General features: G+C 51.6%; 1 protein-coding gene across 2 annotated transcripts in view; it reads left to right on the forward strand.

Annotated features, from left to right (window-relative positions):
• Positions 1 to 19,518, forward strand: part of dnah10 (dynein axonemal heavy chain 10) — a 397,024-nt gene that overhangs the window by 232,045 nt on the left and 145,461 nt on the right. For both annotated transcript variants that reach the window (XM_070888200.1, XM_070888202.1), the window contains exon 34: positions 17,237 to 17,425. In XM_070888200.1, coding sequence (XP_070744301.1) covers positions 17,237 to 17,425 — 189 coding nt within the window. The remainder of the gene's footprint in view (positions 1 to 17,236; positions 17,426 to 19,518) is intronic.

A 19,518-nucleotide genomic window follows, 5' to 3' on the forward strand; every position in this document is an offset into this window, starting at 1 on the left:
AATCTCTCGCCCTACAATCTCTCGCCCTACAATCTCTCGCCCTACAATCTCTCGCCCTACAATCTCTCGCCCTACAATCCCTCGCTCTACAATCCCTCGCCCTACAATCCCTCGCTCTACAATCCCTCGCTCTACAATCTCTCGCTCTACAATCTCTCGCTCTACAATCCCTCGCTCCACAATCCCTCGCCCTACAATCTCTCGCTCAACAATCTCTCGCTCTACAATCTCTCGCTCTACAATCCCTCGCCCTACAATCCCTCGCCCTACAATCCCTCGCTCTACAATCTCTCGCCCTACAATCCCTCGCTCTACAATCCCTCGCCCTACAATCTCTCGCCCTACAATCTCTCGCCCTACAATCCCTCGCTCTACAATCCCTCGCCCTACAATCTCTCGCTCTACAATCTCTCTCGCTCTACAATCCCTCGCCCTACAATCCCTCGCTCTACAATCTCTCGCCCTACAATCCCTCGCTCTACAATCTCTCGCCCTACAATCCCTCGCTCTACAATCTCTCGCTCTACAATCTCTCGCTCTACAATCTCTCGCTCTACAATCCCTCGCCCTACAATCTCTCGCTCTACAATCCCTCGCCCTACAATCTCTCGCCCTACAATCCCTCGCTCTACAATCTCTCGCCCTACAATCCCTCGCTCTACAATCCCTCGCCCTACAATCCCTCGCCCTACAATCCCTCGCCCTACAATCTCTCGCTCTACAATCTCTCGCTCTACAATCCCTCGCCCTACAATCCCTCGCTCTACAATCTCTCGCCCTACAATCCCTCGCTCTACAATCTCTCGCTCTACAATCTCTCGCCCTACAATCCCTCGCCCTACAATCCCTCGCCCTACAATCTCTCGCCCTACAATCCCTCGCTCTACAATCTCTCGCCCGACAATCTCTCGCTCTACAATCCCTCGCCCTACAATCTCTCGCTCTACAATCTCTCGCTCTACAATCCCTCGCTCTACAATCCCTCGCTCTACAATCCCTCGCCCTACAATCCCTCGCCCTACAATCCCTCGCCCTACAATCTCTCGCCCTACAATCCCTCGCTCTACAATCCCTCGCTCTACAATCCCTCGCTCTACAATCTCTCGCTCTACAATCCCTCGCCCTACAATCCCTCGCCCTACAATCTCTCGCTCTACAATCTCTCGCCCTACAATCCCTCGCCCTACAATCTCTCGCGCTACAATCTCTCGCTCTACAATCTCTCGCCCTACAATCTCTCGCCCTACAATCCCTCGCCCTACAATCTCTCGCTCTACAATCCCTCGCCCTACAATCCCTCGCCCTACAATCCCTCGCTCTACAATCTCTCGCTCTACAATCCCTCGCTCTACAATCCCTCGCTCTACAATCTCTCGCCCTACAATCTCTCGCCCTACAATCTCTCGCCCTACAATCCCTCGCCCTACAATCCCTCGCCCTACAATCCCTCGCTCTACAATCCCTCGCTCTACAATCCCTCGCTCTACAATCTCTCGCTCTACAATCCCTCGCACTACAATCTCTCGCCCTACAATCCCTCGCTCTACAATCTCTCGCTCTACCACCTCTCGCTCTACAATCCCTCGCTCTACAATCCCTCGCCCTACAATCCCTCGCTCTACAATCCCTCGCTCTACAATCTCTCGCTCTACAATCCCTCGCTCTACAATCTCTCGCTCTACAATCCCTCGCCCTACAATCTCTCGCTCTACAATCCCTCGCTCTACAATCTCTCGCCCTACAATCCCTCGCTCTACAATCTCTCGCTCTACAATCTCTCGCTCTACAATCCCTCGCTCTACAATCCCTCGCCCTACAATCCCTCGCCCTACAATCCCTCGCTCTACAATCTCTCGCTCTACAATCTCTCGCTCTACAATCCCTCGCTCTACAATCTCTCGCTCTACAATCTCTCGCTCTACAATCCCTCGCCCTACAATCTCTCGCCCTACAATCTCTCGCCCTACAATCTCTCGCCCTGCAATCTCTCGACCTGCAATCTCTCGCTCTACAATCCCTCGCCCTACAATCTCTCGCCCTGCAATCTCTCGCCCTACAATCTCTCGCCCTACAATCCCTCGCTCTACAATCCCTCGCCCTACAATCTCTCGCCCTACAATCTCTCGCCCTACAATCTCTCGCTCTACAATCTCTCGCCCTACAATCTCTCGCCCTACAATCTCTCGCTCTACAATCCCTCGCCCTACAATCCCTCGCTCTACAATCTCTCGCCCTACAATCTCTCGCTCTACAATCCCTCGCTCTACAATCCCTCGCCCTACAATCCCTCGCTCTACAATCCCTCGCCCTACAATCTCTCGCCCTACAATCCCTCGCTCTACAATCCCTCGCCCTACAATCTCTCGCCCTACAATCCCTCGCTCTACAATCTCTCGCCCTACAATCTCTCGCCCTACAATCTCTCGCCCTACAATCTCTCGCCCTACAATCCCTCGCTCTACAATCCCTCGCCCTACAATCCCTCGCTCTACAATCCCTCGCTCTACAATCTCTCGCTCTACAATCCCTCGCCCTACAATCTCTCGCTCTACAATCTCTCGCTCTACAATCTCTCGCTCCACAATCCCTCGCCCTACAATCTCTCGCTCTACAATCTCTCGCTCTACAATCTCTCGCTCTACAATCTCTCGCTCTACAATCTCTCGCTCTACAATCCCTCGCCCTACAATCCCTCGCTCTACAATCTCTCGCCCTACAATCCCTCGCTCTACAATCCCTCGCCCTACAATCTCTCGCCCTACAATCTCTCGCCCTACAATCCCTCGCTCTACAATCCCTCGCCCTACAATCTCTCGCTCTACAATCTCTCTCGCTCTACAATCCCTCGCCCTACAATCCCTCGCTCTACAATCTCTCGCCCTACAATCCCTCGCTCTACAATCTCTCGCCCTACAATCCCTCGCTCTACAATCTCTCGCTCTACAATCTCTCGCTCTACAATCTCTCGCTCTACAATCCCTCGCCCTACAATCTCTCGCTCTACAATCCCTCGCCCTACAATCTCTCGCCCTACAATCCCTCGCTCTACAATCTCTCGCCCTACAATCCCTCGCTCTACAATCCCTCGCCCTACAATCCCTCGCCCTACAATCCCTCGCCCTACAATCTCTCGCTCTACAATCTCTCGCTCTACAATCTCTCGCCCTACAATCCCTCGCCCTACAATCCCTCGCTCTACAATCTCTCGCCCTACAATCCCTCGCTCTACAATCTCTCGCTCTACAATCTCTCGCCCTACAATCCCTCGCCCTACAATCCCTCGCCCTACAATCTCTCGCCCTACAATCCCTCGCTCTACAATCTCTCGCCCTACAATCCCTCGCTCTACAATCTCTCGCCCTACAATCCCTCGCTCTACAATCCCTCGTCCTACAATCTCTCGCTCTACAAACTCTCGCCCTACAATCCCTCGCCCTACAATCCCTCGCCCTACAATCCCTCGCCCTACAATCCCTCGCTCTACAATCCCTCGCTCTACGATCCCTCGCTCTACAATCTCTCGCTCTACAATCCCTCGCCCTACAATCTCTCGCCCTACAATCCCTCGCTCTACAATCTCTCGCCCTACAATCCCTCGCTCTACAATCTCTCGCCCTACAATCTCTCGCCCTACAATCCCTCGCTCTACAATCTCTCGCTCTACAATCCCTCGCTCTACAATCCCTCGCCCTACAATCTCTCGCTCTACAATCCCTCGCCCTACAATCTCTCGCCCTACAATCCCTCGCCCTACAATCCCTCGCTCTACAATCCCTCGCTCTACAATCCCTCGCTCTACAATCCCTCGCTCTACAATCCCTCGCCCTACAATCCCTCGCCCTACAATCTCTCTCGCTCTACAATCTCTCGCCCTACAATCCCTCGCTCTACAATCCCTCACCCTACAATCTCTCGTCCTACAATCTCTCGCCCTACAATCCCTCGCTCTACAATCCCTCGCCCTACAATCTCTCTCGCTCTACAATCTCTCGCTCTACAATCCCTCGCCCTACAATCCCTCGCTCTACAATCTCTCGCCCTACAATCTCTCTCGCTCTACAATCTCTCGCTCTACAATCCCTCGCCCTACAATCCCTCGCTCTACAATCTCTCGCCCTACAATCTCTCGCCCTACAATCCCTCGCTCTACAATCCCTCGCCCTACAATCTCTCGCTCTACAATCCCTCGCCCTACAATCTCTCGCTCTACAATCTCTCTCGCTCTACAATCCCTCGCTCTACAATCTCTCGCTCTACAATCTCTCGCTCTACAATCCCTCGCCCTACAATCTCTCGCTCTACAATCCCTCGCTCTACAATCTCTCGCTCTACAATCTCTCGCTCTACAATCCCTCGCCCTACAATCCCTCGCTCTACAATCTCTCGCCCTACAATCCCTCGCCCTACAATCTCTCGCCCTACAATCCCTCGCCCTACAATCTCTCGCTCTACAATCCCTCGCCCTACAATCTCTCGCTCTACAATCCCTCGCTCTACAATCTCTCGCTCTACAATCTCTCGCTCTACAATCTCTCGCCCTACAATCCCTCGCCCTACAATCTCTCGCCCTACAATCCCTCGCCCTACAATCTCTCGCCCTACAATCCCTCGCTCTACAATCTCTCGCCCAACAATCTCTCGCCCTACAATCTCTCGCTCTACAATCTCTCGCCCTACAATCTCTCGCTCTACAATCCCTCGCCCTACAATCTCTCGCTCTACAATCTCTCGCTCTACAATCCCTCGCTCTACAATCCCTCGCTCTACAATCCCTCGCCCTACAATCCCTCGCCCTACAATCTCTCGCTCTACAATCCCTCGCTCTACAATCCCTCGCTCTACAATCCCTCGCTCTACAATCTCTCGCTCTACAATCCCTCGCCCTACAATCCCTCGCCCTACAATCTCTCGCTCTACAATCTCTCGCTCTACAATCTCTCGCCCTACAATCCCTCGCCCTACAATCTCTCGCGCTACAATCTCTCGCTCTACAATCTCTCGCCCTACAATCTCTCGCTCTACAATCCCTCGCCCTACAATCTCTCGCTCTACAATCCCTCGCCCTACAATCCCTCGCCCTACAATCCCTCGCCCTACAATCCCTCGCCCTACAATCTCTCGCTCTACAATCTCTCGCTCTACAATCTCTCGCCCTACAATCCCTCGCCCTACAATCCCTCGCTCTACAATCTCTCGCCCTACAATCTCTCGCTCTACAATCCCTCGCTCTACAATCCCTCGCTCTACAATCCCTCGCTCTACAATCTCTCGCTCTACAATCCCTCGCCCTACAATCCCTCGCCCTACAATCTCTCGCTCTACAATCTCTCGCTCTACAATCTCTCGCCCTACAATCCCTCGCCCTACAATCTCTCGCGCTACAATCTCTCGCTCTACAATCTCTCGCCCTACAATCTCTCGCCCTACAATCTCTCGCTCTACAATCCCTCGCCCTACAATCCCTCGCCCTACAATCCCTCGCTCTACAATCTCTCGCTCTACAATCTCTCGCCCTACAATCTCTCGCCCTACAATCTCTCGCCCTACAATCTCTCGCCCTACAATCCCTCGCTCTACAATCCCTCGCCCTACAATCTCTCGCCCTACAATCTCTCGCCCTACAATCTCTCGCTCTACAATCTCTCGCCCTACAATCTCTCGCCCTACAATCTCTCGCTCTACAATCCCTCGCCCTACAATCCCTCGCTCTACAATCTCTCGCCCTACAATCTCTCGCCCTACAATCTCTCGCTCTACAATCCCTCGCTCTACAATCCCTCGCCCTACAATCCCTCGCTCTACAATCCCTCGCCCTACAATCCCTCGCCCTACAATCCCTCGCTCTACAATCCCTCGCCCTACAATCTCTCGCCCTACAATCCCTCGCTCTACAATCCCTCGCCCTACAATCTCTCGCCCTACAATCTCTCGCCCTACAATCTCTCGCCCTACAATCCCTCGCTCTACAATCCCTCGCCCTACAATCCCTCGCTCTACAATCTCTCGCTCTACAATCCCTCGCCCTACAATCTCTCGCTCTACAATCTCTCGCTCTACAATCTCTCGCTCCACAATCCCTCGCCCTACAATCTCTCGCTCTACAATCTCTCGCTCTACAATCTCTCGCTCTACAATCTCTCGCTCTACAATCCCTCGCCCTACAATCCCTCGCCCTACAATCTCTCGCCCTACAATCTCTCGCCCTACAATCCCTCGCTCTACAATCCCTCGCCCTACAATCTCTCGCCCTACAATCTCTCGCCCTACAATCCCTCGCTCTACAATCCCTCGCCCTACAATCTCTCGCTCTACAATCTCTCTCGCTCTACAATCCCTCGCCCTACAATCCCTCGCTCTACAATCTCTCGCCCTACAATCTCTCGCCCTACAATCCCTCGCCCTACAATCCCTCGCCCTACAATCTCTCGCTCTACAATCCCTCGCCCTACAATCTCTCGCTCTACAACTCTCTCGCTCTACAATCTCTCGCTCTACAATCCCTCGCTCTACAATCTCTCGCTCTACAATCTCTCGCTCTACAATCCCTCGCCCTACAATCTCTCGCTCTACAATCCCTCGCTCTACAATCTCTCGCTCTACAATCTCTCGCTCTACAATCTCTCGCTCTACAATCCCTCGCCCTACAATCCCTCGCTCTACAATCTCTCGCCCTACAATCCCTCGCCCTACAATCTCTCGCCCTACAATCCCTCGCCCTACAATCTCTCGCTCTACAATCTCTCGCTCTACAATCCCTCGCTCTACAATCCCTCGCCCTACAATCTCTCGCTCTACAATCCCTCGCTCTACAATCTCTCGCCCTACAATCCCTCGCTCTACAATCTCTCGCCCTACAATCCCTCGCCCTACAATCTCTCGCCCTACAATCCCTCGCCCTACAATCTCTCGCTCTACAATCCCTCGCCCTACAATCTCTCGCCCTACAATCTCTCGCCCTACAATCTCTCGCTCTACAATCTCTCGCCCTACAATCTCTCGCCCTACAATCCCTCGCCCTACAATCTCTCGCCCTACAATCCCTCGCCCAACAATCCCTCGCCCTACAATCTCTCGCTCTACAATCTCTCGCCCTACAATCTCTCGCTCTACAATCTCTCGCTCTACAATCTCTCGCTCTACAATCCCTCGCACTACAATCTCTCGCCCTACAATCCCTCGCTCTACAATCTCTCGCCCTACAATCCCTCGCTCTACAATCTCTCGCTCTACAATCTCTCGCTGTACAATCTCTCGCTCTACAATCCCTCGCCCTACAATCTCTCGCCCTACAATCCCTCGCTCTACAATCTCTCGCCCTACAATCCCTCGCTCTACAATCCCTCGCCCTACAATCCCTCGCCCTACAATCCCTCGCCCTACAATCTCTCGCTCTACAATCTCTCGCTCTACAATCTCTCGCTCTACAATCTCTCGCCCTACAATCCCTCGCTCTACAATCCCTCGCTCTACAATCTCTCGCCCTACAATCCCTCGCCCTACAATCTCTCGCTCTACAATCTCTCGCCCTACAATCCCTCGCTCTACAATCCATCGCCCTACAATCTCTCGCTCTACAATCCCTCGCCCTACAATCCCTCGCTCTACAATCCCTCGCCCTACAATCCCTCGCCCTACAATCCCTCGCCCTACAATCCCTCGCTCTACAATCCCTCGCCCTACAATCTCTCGCCCTACAATCTCTCGCCCTACAATCTCTCGCTCTACAATCCCTCGCCCTACAATCTCTCGCTCTACAATCCCTCGCTCTACAATCCCTCGCTCTACAATCTCTCGCCCTACAATCTCTCGCCCTACAATCCCTCGCCCTACAATCTCTCGCCCTACAATCTCTCGCCCTACAATCTCTCGCCCTACAATCTCTCGCCCTACAATCCCTCGCCCTACAATCCCTCGCCCTACAATCTCTCGCTCTACAATCCCTCGCTCTACAATCCTTCGCCCTACAATCCCTCGCTCTACAATCCCTCGCCCTACAATCTCTCGCCCTACAATCTCTCGCCCTACAATCCCTCGCCCTACAATCCCTCGCCCTACAATCTCTCGCCCTACAATCTCTCGCCCTACAATCCCTCGCCCTACAATCTCTCGCCCTACAATCCCTCGCCCTACAATCCCTCTCGCCCTACAATCTCTCGCTCTACAATCTCTCGCTCTACAATCTCTCGCTCTACAATCTCTCGCTCTACAATCCCTCGCACTACAATCCCTCGCACTACAATCTCTCGCCCTACAATCCCTCGCTCTACAATCTCTCGCCCTACAATCCCTCGCTCTACAATCTCTCGCTCTACAATCTCTCGCTCTACAATCTCTCGCTCTACAATCCCTCGCCCTACAATCTCTCGCTCTACAATCCCTCGCCCTACAATCTCTCGCCCTACAATCCCTCGCTCTACAATCTCTCGCCCTACAATCCCTCGCTCTACAATCCCTCGCCCTGCCATCCCTCACCCTACAATCCCTCGCCCTACAATCTCTCGCTCTACAATCTCTCGCTGTACAATCTCTCGCTCTACAATCTCTCGCCCTACAATCCCTCGCCCTACAATCCCTCGCTCTACAATCTCTCGCTCTACAATCTCTCGCCCTACAATCCCTCGCCCTACAATCTCTCGCCCTACAATCCCTCGCCCTACAATCTCTCGCCCTACAATCCCTCGCTCTACAATCTCTCGCCCTACAATCCCTCGCTCTACAATCTCTCGCTCTACAATCTCTCGCTCTACAATCTCTCGCTCTACAATCCCTCGCCCTACAATCCCTCGCTCTACAATCTCTCGCCCTACAATCTCTCGCCCTACAATCCCTCGCCCTACAATCCCTCGCCCTACAATCCCTCGCCCTACAATCCCTCGCTCTACAATCCCTCGCTCTACAATCCCTCGCTCTACAATCTCTCGCTCTACAATCCCTCGCCCTACAATCTCTCGCCCTACAATCCCTCGCTCTACAATCTCTCGCTCTACAATCCCTCGCTCTACAATCCCTCGCCCTACAATCCCTCGCTCTACAATCCCTCGCTCTACAATCCCTCGCCCTACAATCCCTCGCTCTACAATCTCTCGCTCTACAATCCCTCGCTCTACAATCTCTCGCCCTACAATCCCTCGCTCTACAATCTCTCGCTCTGCAATCTCTCGCTCTACAATCCCTCGCTCTACAATCCCTCGCCCTACAATCCCTCGCCCTATAATCTCTCGCTCTACAATCCCTCGCCCTACAATCCCTCGCCCTACAATCCCTCGCTCTACAATCTCTCGCTCTACAATCTCTCGCTCTACAATCCCTCGCCCTACAATCCCTCGCTCTACAATCTCTCGCTCTACAATCCCTCGCTCTACAATCCCTCGCTCTACAATCTCTCGCTCTACAATCTCTCGCTCTACAATCCCTCGCTCTACAATCCCTCGCCCTACAATCCCTCGCCCTACAATCTCTCGCTCTACAATCCCTCGCCCTACAATCTCTCGCCCTACAATCCCTCGCCCTACAATCTCTCGCTCTACAATCCCTCGCTCTACAATCCCTCGCTCTACAATCCCTCGCTCTACAATCCCTCGCTCTACAATCCCTCGCTCTACAATCCCTCGCTCTACAATCCCTCGCTCTACAATTCCTCGCCCTACAATCCCTCGCCCTACAATCTCTCGCTCTACAATCTCTCTCGCTCTACAATCTCTCGCTCTACAATCCCTCGCTCTACAATCCCTCGCTCTACAATCTCTCGCCCTACAATCCCTCGCTCTACAATCCCTCGCTCTACAATCCCTCGCTCTACAATCCCTCGCCCTACAATCTCTCGCCCTACAATCCCTCGCTCTACAATCCCTCGCTCTACAATCTCTCGCCCTACAATCCCTCGCTCTACAATCCCTCGCTCTACAATCTCTCGCTCTACAATCTCTCGCTCTACAATCTCTCGCTCTACAATCTCTCTCGCCCTACAATCTCTCTCGCCCTACAATCTCTCGCTCTACAATCTCTCGCTCTACAATCTCTCGCTCTACAATCCCTCGCCCTACAATCTCTCGCCCTACAATCTCTCGCCCTACAATCTCTCGCCCTACAATCTCTCGCCCTACAATCTCTCGCTCTACAATCCCTCGCCCTACAATCTCTCGCCCTACAATCTCTCGCCCTACAATCTCTCGCCCTACAATCCCTCGCTCTACAATCCCTCGCCCTACAATCTCTCGCCCTACAATTTCTCGCTCTACAATCTCTCGCCCTACAATCTCTCGCCCTACAATCTCTCGCTCTACAATCCCTCGCCCTACAATCCCTCGCTCTACAATCTCTCGCCCTACAATCTCTCGCCCTACAATCTCTCGCTCTACAATCCCTCGCTCTACAATCCCTCGCCCTACAATCCCTCGCTCTACAATCCCTCGCCCTACAATCTCTCGCCCTACAATCCCTCGCTCTACAATCCCTCGCCCTACAATCTCTCGCCCTACAATCCCTCGCTCTACAATCCCTCGCCTTACAATCTCTCGCCCTACAATCTCTCGCCCTACAATCCCTCGCTCTACAATCCCTCGCCCTACAATCCCTCGCTCTACAATCCCTCGCTCTACAATCTCTCGCTCTACAATCCCTCGCCCTACAATCTCTCGCTCTACAATCTCTCGCTCTACAATCCCTCGCTCTACAATCTCTCGCTCTACAATCCCTCGCCCTACAATCTCTCGCTCTACAATCTCTCGCTCTACAATCTCTCGCTCTACAATCTCTCGCTCTACAATCCCTCGCCCTACAATCTCTCGCCCTACAATCTCTCGCCCTACAATCCCTCGCTCTACAATCCCTCGCCCTACAATCTCTCGCCCTACAATCTCTCGCCCTACAATCCCTCGCTCTACAATCCCTCGCCCTACAATCTCTCGCTCTACAATCTCTCTCGCTCTACAATCTCTCGCTCTACAATCCCTCGCCCTACAATTCCTCGCTCTACAATCTCTCGCCCTACAATCTCTCGCCCTACAATCCCTCGCTCTACAATCCCTCGCCCTACAATCTCTCGCTCTACAATCCCTCGCCCTACAATCTCTCGCTCTACAATCTCTCTCGCTCTACAATCTCTCGCTCTACAATCCCTCGCTCTACAATCTCTCGCTCTACAATCTCTCGCTCTACAATCCCTCGCCCTACAATCTCTCGCTCTACAATCCCTCGCTCTACAATCTCTCGCTCTACAATCTCTCGCTCTACAATCTCTCGCTCTACAATCCCTCGCCCTACAATCCCTCGCTCTACAATCTCTCGCCCTACAATCCCTCACCCTACAATCTCTCGCCCTACAATCCCTCGCCCTACAATCTCTCGCTCTACAATCTCTCGCTCTACAATCCCTCGCTCTACAATCCCTCGCCCTACAATCTCTCGCTCTACAATCCCTCGCTCTACAATCTCTCGCTCTACAATCTCTCGCCCTACAATCCCTCGCTCTACAATCTCTCGCCCTACAATCCCTCGCCCTACAATCTCTCGCCCTACAATCCCTCGCCCTACAATCTCTCGCTCTACAATCCCTCGCCCTACAATCTCTCGCCCTACAATCTCTCGCGCTACAATCTCTCGCCCCACAATCTCTCGCTCTACAATCTCTCGCCCTACAATCTCTCGCTCTACAATCCCTCGCTCTACAATCTCTCGCCCTACAATCTCTCGCCCTACAATCCCTCGCCCTACAATCTCTCGCTCTACAATCCCTCGCCCTACAATCTCTCGCCCTACAATCCCTCGCTCTACAATCCCTCGCCCTACAATCTCTCACTCTACAATCCCTCGCCCTACAATCTCTCGCTCTCCAATCTCTCTCGCTCTACAATCCCTCGCTCTACAATCTCTCGCCCTACAATCTCTCGCCCTACAATCTCTCGCTCTACAATCCCTCGCTCTACAATCCCTCGCCCTACAATCCCTCGCCCTACAATCCCTCGCTCTACAATCCCTCGCTCTACAATCTCTCGCCCTACAATCTCTCGCCCTACAATCTCTCGCCCTACAATCTCTCGCCCTACAATCTCTCGCCCTACAATCTCTCGCTCTACAATCCCTCGCCCTACAATCTCTCGCTCTACAATCTCTCGCTCTACAATCCCTCGCTCTACAATCCCTCGCTCTACAATCCCTCGCCCTACAATCCCTCGCCCTACAATCCCTCGCTCTACAATCCCTCGCTCTACAATCCCTCGCCCTACAATCCCTCGCTCTACAATCTCTCGCCCTACCATCTCTCGCCCTACAATCCCTCGCTCTACAATCCCTCGCCCTACAATCTCTCGCCCTACAATCTCTCGCCCTACAATCCCTCGCTCTACAATCCCTCGCCCTACAATCTCTCGCTCTACAATCTCTCTCGCTCTACAGTCTCTCGCTCTACAATCCCTCGCCCTACAATCCCTCGCCCTACAATCCCTCGCTCTACAATCTCTCGCCCTACAATCTCTCGCCCTACAATCCCTCGCTCTACAATCCCTCGCCCTACAATCTCTCGCTCTACAATCCCTCGCCCTACAATCTCTCGCTCTACAATCTCTCTCGCTCTACAATCTCTCGCTCTACAATCGCTCGCTCTACAATCTCTCGCTCTACAATCTCTCGCTCTACAATCCCTCGCCCTACAATCTCTCGCTCTACAATCCCTCGCTCTACAATCCCTCGCTCTACAATCTCTCGCTCTACAATCTCTCGCTCTACAATCCCTCGCTCTACAATCTCTCGCCCTACAATCCCTCGCCCTACAATCTCTCGCCCTACAATCCCTCGCCCTACAATCTCTCGCTCTACAATCTCTCGCTCTACAATCCCTCGCTCTACAATCCCTCGCCCTACAATCTCTCGCTCTACAATCCCTCGCTCTACAATCTCTCGCCCTACAATCCCTCGCTCTACAATCTCTCGCCCTACAATCCCTCGCCCTACAATCTCTCGCCCTACAATCCCTCGCCCTACAATCTCTCGCTCTACAATCCCTCGCCCTACAATCTCTCGCCCTACAATCCCTCGCCCTACAATCTCTCGCCCTACAATCTCTCGCGCTACAATCTCTCGCCCCACAATCTCTCGCTCTACAATCTCTCGCCCTACAATCTCTCGCTCTACAATCCCTCGCTCTACAATCTCTCGCCCTACAATCTCTCGCCCTACAATCCCTCGCCCTACAATCTCTCGCTCTACAATCCCTCGCCCTACAATCTCTCGCCCTACAATCCCTCGCTCTACAATCCCTCGCCCTCCAATCCCTCGCCCTACAATCTCTCGCTCTACAATCTCTCTCGCTCTACAATCCCTCGCTCTACAATCTCTCGCCCTACAATCTCTCGCCCTACAATCTCTCGCTCTACAATCCCTCGCTCTACAATCCCTCGCCCTACAATCCCTCGCCCTACAATCCCTCGCTCTACAATCTCTCGCTCTACAATCCCTCGCTCTACAATCTCTCGCCCTACAATCTCTCGCCCTACAATCTCTCGCTCTACAATCTCTCGCCCTACAATCTCTCGCTCTACAATCCCTCGCCCTACAATCTCTCGCTCTACAATCTCTCGCTCTACAATCCCTCGCTCTACAATCCCTCGCTCTACAATCCCTCGCCCTACAATCCCTCGCCCTACAATCCCTCGCCCTACAATCTCTCGCTCTACAATCCCTCGCTCTACAATCCCTCGCTCTACAATCCCTCGCTCTACAATCTCTCGCTCTACAATCCCTCGCCCTACAATCCCTCGCCCTACAATCTCTCGCTCTACAATCTCTCGCCCTACAATCCCTCGCCCTGCAATCTCTCGCCCTACAATCTCTCGCTCTACAATCTCTCGCTCTACAATCTCTCGCCCTACAATCTCTCGCCCTACAATCTCTCGCTCTACAATCCCTCGCCCTACAATCTCTCGCTCTACAATCCCTCGCCCTACAATCCCTCGCCCTACAATCCCTCGCTCTACAATCTCTCGCTCTACAATCCCTCGCTCTACAATCCCTCGCTCTACAATCTCTCGCCCTACAATCTCTCGCCCTACAATCCCTCGCCCTACAATCCCTCGCCCTACAATCCCTCGCTCTACAATCCCTCGCTCTACAATCCCTCGCTCTACAATCTCTCGCTCTACAATCCCTCGCTCTACAATCTCTCGCCCTACAATCCCTCGCTCTACAATCTCTCGCTCTACAATCTCTCGCTCTACAATCCCTCGCTCTACAATCCCTCGCCCTACAATCCCTCGCTCTACAATCCCTCGCTCTACAATCTCTCGCTCTACAATCCCTCGCTCTACAATCTCTCGCTCTACAATCCCTCGCCCTACAATCCCTCGCCCTACAATCCCTCGCTCTACAATCTCTCGCTCTACAATCCCTCGCTCTACAATCTCTCGCCCTACAATCCCTCGCTCTACAATCTCTCGCTCTACAATCTCTCGCTCTACAATCTCTCGCTCTACAATCCCTCGCTCTACAATCCCTCGCCCTACAATCCCTCGCCCTACAATCTCTCGCTCTACAATCCCTCGCCCTACAATCCCTCGCCCTACAATCCCTCGCCCTACAATCCCTCGCTCTACAATCTCTCGCTCTACAATCTCTCGCTCTACAATCCCTCGCCCTACAATCCCTCGCTCTACAATCTCTCGCTCTACAATCCCTCGCTCTACAATCTCTCGCCCTACAATCCCTCGCTCTACAATCTCTCGCTCTACAATCTCTCGCTCTACAATCCCTCGCTCTACAATCCCTCGCCCTACAATCCCTCGCCCTACAATCCCTCGCCCTACAATCTCTCGCTCTACAATCCCTCGCCCTACAATCTCTCGCCCTACAATCCCTCGCCATACAATCTCTCGCTCTACAATCCCTCGCTCTACAATCTCTCGCTCTACAATCCCTCGCTCTACAATCCCTCGCTCTACAATCCCTCGCTCTACAATCCCTCGCTCTACAATCCCTCGCTCTACAATTCCTCGCCCTACAATCCCTCGCCCTACAATCCCTCGCCCTACAATCTCTCGCTCTACAATCTCTCTCGCTCTACAATCTCTCGCTCTACAATCCCTCGCTCTACAATCCCTCGCTCTACAATCTCTCGCCCTACAATCCCTCGCTCTACAATCCCTCGCTCTACAATCCCTCGCCCTACAATCTCTCGCCCTACAATCCCTCGCTCTACAATCCCTCGCTCTACAATCTCTCGCCCTACAATCCCTCGCTCTACAATCCCTCGCTCTACAATCTCTCGCTCTACAATCTCTCGCTCTACAATCTCTCGCTCTACAATCTCTCTCGCCCTACAATCTCTCTCGCCCTACAATCTCTCGCTCTACAATCTCTCGCTCTACAATCTCTCGCTCTACAATCTCTCGCTCTACAATCTCTCGCTCTACAATCCCTCGCCCTACAATCTCTCGCCCTACAATCTCTCGCCCTACAATCTCTCGCCCTACAATCTCTCGCTCTACAATCCCTCGCCCTACAATCTCTCGCCCTACAATCTCTCGCCCTACAATCTCTCGCCCTACAATCCCTCGCTCTACAATCCCTCGCCCTACAATCTCTCGCCCTACAATCTCTCGCCCTACAATCTCTCGCTCTACAATCTCTCGCCCTACAATCTCTCGCCCTACAATCTCTCGCTCTACAATCCCTCGCCCTACAATCCCTCGCTCTACAATCTCTCGCCCTACAATCTCTCGCCCTACAATCTCTCGCTCTACAATCCCTCGCTCTACAATCCCTCGCCCTACAATCCCTCGCTCTACAATCCCTCGCCCTACAATCTCTCGCCCTACAATCCCTCGCTCTACAATCCCTCGCCCTACAATCTCTCGCCCTACAATCCCTCGCTCTACAATCCCTCGCCCTACAATCTCTCGCCCTACAATCTCTCGCCCTACAATCTCTCGCCCTACAATCCCTCGCTCTACAATCCCTCGCCCTACAATCCCTCGCTCTACAATCCCTCGCTCTACAATCTCTCGCTCTACAATCCCTCGCCCTACAATCCCTCGCTCTACAATCTCTCGCTCTACAATCCCTCGCTCTACAATCTCTCGCTCCACAATCCCTCGCCCTACAATCTCTCGCTCTACAATCTCTCGCTCTACAATCTCTCGCTCTACAATCCCTCGCCCTACAATCCCTCGCTCTACAATCTCTCGCCCTACAATCTCTCGCCCTACAATCCCTCGCTCTACAATCCCTCGCCCTACAATCTCTCGCCCTACAATCTCTCGCCCTACAATCCCTCGCTCTACAATCCCTCGCCCTACAATCTCTCGCTCTACAATCTCTCTCGCTCTACAATCTCTCGCTCTACAATCCCTCGCCCTACAATCCCTCGCCCTACAATCTCTCGCTCTACAATCCCTCGCTCTACAATCTCTCGCTCTACAATCCCTCGCTCTACAATCTCTCGGCCTACAATCTTTCCCCCTACTAGCCCTCGCCCTACAATCTCTCGCCCTACAATCTCTCGCTCTACAATCTCTCGCTCTGCAATCTCTCGCTCTACAATCCCTCGCTCTACAATCCCTCGCCCTACAATCCCTCGCCCTACAATCTCTCGCTCTACAATCTCTCGCTCTACAATCTCTCGCTCTACAATCTCTCGCTCTACAATCTCTCGCTCTACAATCTCTCGCTCTACAAGCTCTCGCTCTACAATCCCTCGCCCTACAATCTCTCGCTCTACAATCTCTCGCTCTACAATCCCTCGCCCTACAATCCCTCGCCCTACAATCTCTCGCCCTACAATCTCTCGCCCTACAATCTCTCGCCCTACAATCTCTCGCCCTACAATCTCTCGCCCTACAATCTCTCGCTCTACAATCTCTCGCTCTACAATCTCTCGCTCTACAATCTCTCGCTCTACAATCTCTCGCTCTACAATCTCTCGCCCTACAATCTCTCGCCCTACAGTCTGTCTCGCTCTACAGTCTGTCTCGCTCTACAGTCTGTCTCGCTGTAGATTTTATTTCAAGCACTTGCTGGTCTAATGCATGAGGAGATCATTTATGGAAGCAACATCGATACAAAACAATTGTCTGTGTGCTCAGCCTGACTTTGAAATACGACTTCTCGCGCTGGCTTCACAGAGACTATCCAATTTTAGTTGTGTAAGCATGATGTGATCATCTGTTATGTAGGCACTCGTACTTATTATTATAGTGCTGACCTCTTGTCTATTTTTCTTGCATTCTCCCTGGTTTTGTTCATGTAGTTTGAAGGGCAGGAGATTTCTTTGGATAGTCGGATTGGTATATTTATCACCATGAATCCTGGTTATGCTGGGCGTACAGAGTTGCCGGAATCAGTGAAAGCTCTCTTCAGGCCCGTGGTGGTGATTGTCCCTGACCTTCAGCAAATCTGTGAAATTATGCTTTTCTCAGAGGGATTTCTTCTGGCGAAGGTAGGAGGATGACAGATTGTCAATCAAAAACAGCCCACTGAATCTCGAAATGGAAGTTAGTTTTTGTCCAGAAAAATGTGTTGCTTGAGTTCTCTTTTTTAAAGACTGGCGGAGGAAGGTTACAGTATGAAAGGAAACTAAATAACAATTACATTGAAACTACTTCGTTGACACTGATGAATTTGAATTTATCATCATTATTTTTACTAACATCTCTTCTGTGGCATTGCTCACAGAAAGACTGGTGCGGGAGAAATGGGTTTTGGTTCCTGGGGCACTGGCACCAGTACTCGGGTAAGGAGCTGTTCCATTGGGACGGGCTCCACTTAGACCGTGCTGGGACTAGGGGCTTGGTGAATCGAATAACTAGGGCTGTAGAGAGGGCTTTAAACTAAATACTAGAGGGGGTGGGGGGTTCAGGTGAACAGAAATTTAAAAAGTCAAAGAATAAGGAGAAGGCGATAGAGCAGGGTAGCACTGGGGGAAATGAAAACCAGAGCGTGACAGGACGAGACAGTGTATAAACATAAACATGAATCAGAAAGTGGGGTCAAAGCTGGAAAAAATGGTAAAAAAACAAATTTAAAAGCTCTTTATCTGAATGCACGTAGCATTCGTAACAAAATAGATGAGTTGGCGGCACAAATAGATACAAATGACTATGATCTGATGGTCATTGCAGAGACGTGGTTGCAAGGTGACCAAGGCTGGGAACTAAATATTCAGTGTATTTGACAATTCGGAAGGACAGACAAAAGGAAAAGGAGGTGGGGTAGCTGTGTTAATAAAGGATGGTCAGTGCGTTAGTGAGAAACGATATTGGCTCAGAAGATCAAGATGTTGGATCAGTTTGGGTGGAGATAAGGAATAATAAGGGGAAAAAGTCGCTGGTGGGTGCAGTCTATAGGCCCCCTAACAGTAGCTACACTGTTGGACAGAGTATAAATCAAGAAATAAAGCAGGTTGTAAAAAAGGAATGGCAATAATCATGGGCAATTTTAACCTTCATATTGATTGGACAAAGCAAATTGGCCAGGGTAGCCTTGAGGAAGAGTTCATAGAGTGTATCCAGGATAGTTTCCTTGAAACAATACATTGCAGAACCAACCAGAGAGCAGGCCATCTTAGAGCTGGTACTGTGTAATGAGACAGGATTAATAAATGATCTCCTAGTAAAGGATCCGCTAGGAATGAGTGACCATAACACGGTTGAATTTCAAATTCAATTGGAGGGTGAGAAAGTTGGATCTCAAACCAGTGTCCTAAGCTTAAATAAAGGAGACTACAAAGGTATGAAGGCAGAGTTGGCTAAAGTGGTCTGGGAAAATAGATTGAGGTGTGGGACGGTTGATGAGCAGTGGCAGACACTTAAGGAGATATTTCATAACTCGCAACAAAAATATATTCCAATGAGAAGGAAAGACTAAGAGAAGGGATAACCATCCATGGCAAACTAAGGAAATAAGGGATGGTATCAAATTGAAAATAAGGGCATACAATGTGGCCAAGACTAGTGGGAGGCCAGAGCATTGGGAAACTTTTAAAAACCAGCAAAGAACGACTAAAAAATTAAAAGAGTTTATGAAAGTAAACTCGCATGAAATATAAAGACAGATAGTAAGAGTTTCTACAGGTACATAAAAAGGAAAAGAGTGGCTAAAGTAAATGTTGGTCCCCTGGAGGATGAGACTGGGGAATTAATAATGGGGAACACGGAAATGGCAGAGACATTGAACAAATATTTTGTATCGATCTTCACGATAGAAGACACTAAAAACATCCCAATAGTGGATAATCAAAGGGGCTATAGGTAGGGAGGAACTTAATACAATCACTATCACTATTGAAGTAGTACTCGGTGATATAATGGGACCAAAGGCAGACAAGTCCCCTGGACCTGATGGCTTGCATCCTAGGGTCTTAAAATAAGTGGCTGCAAAGATTGGTTGTAATCTATCAAAATTCCCTGGATTCTGGGGAGGTCCCAGCGGATTGGAAAACCGCAAATGTAATACCACTATTTAAAAAAAAAGGAGGCAGACAGAAAGCAGATAGAAAGATAGACCGGTTAGCCTAACCATCTGACGTTGGAA

This window comes from Pristiophorus japonicus, chromosome 8 (genome assembly GCF_044704955.1).
Source record: "Pristiophorus japonicus isolate sPriJap1 chromosome 8, sPriJap1.hap1, whole genome shotgun sequence".
Lineage (NCBI taxonomy): Eukaryota > Metazoa > Chordata > Chondrichthyes > Pristiophoridae > Pristiophorus > Pristiophorus japonicus.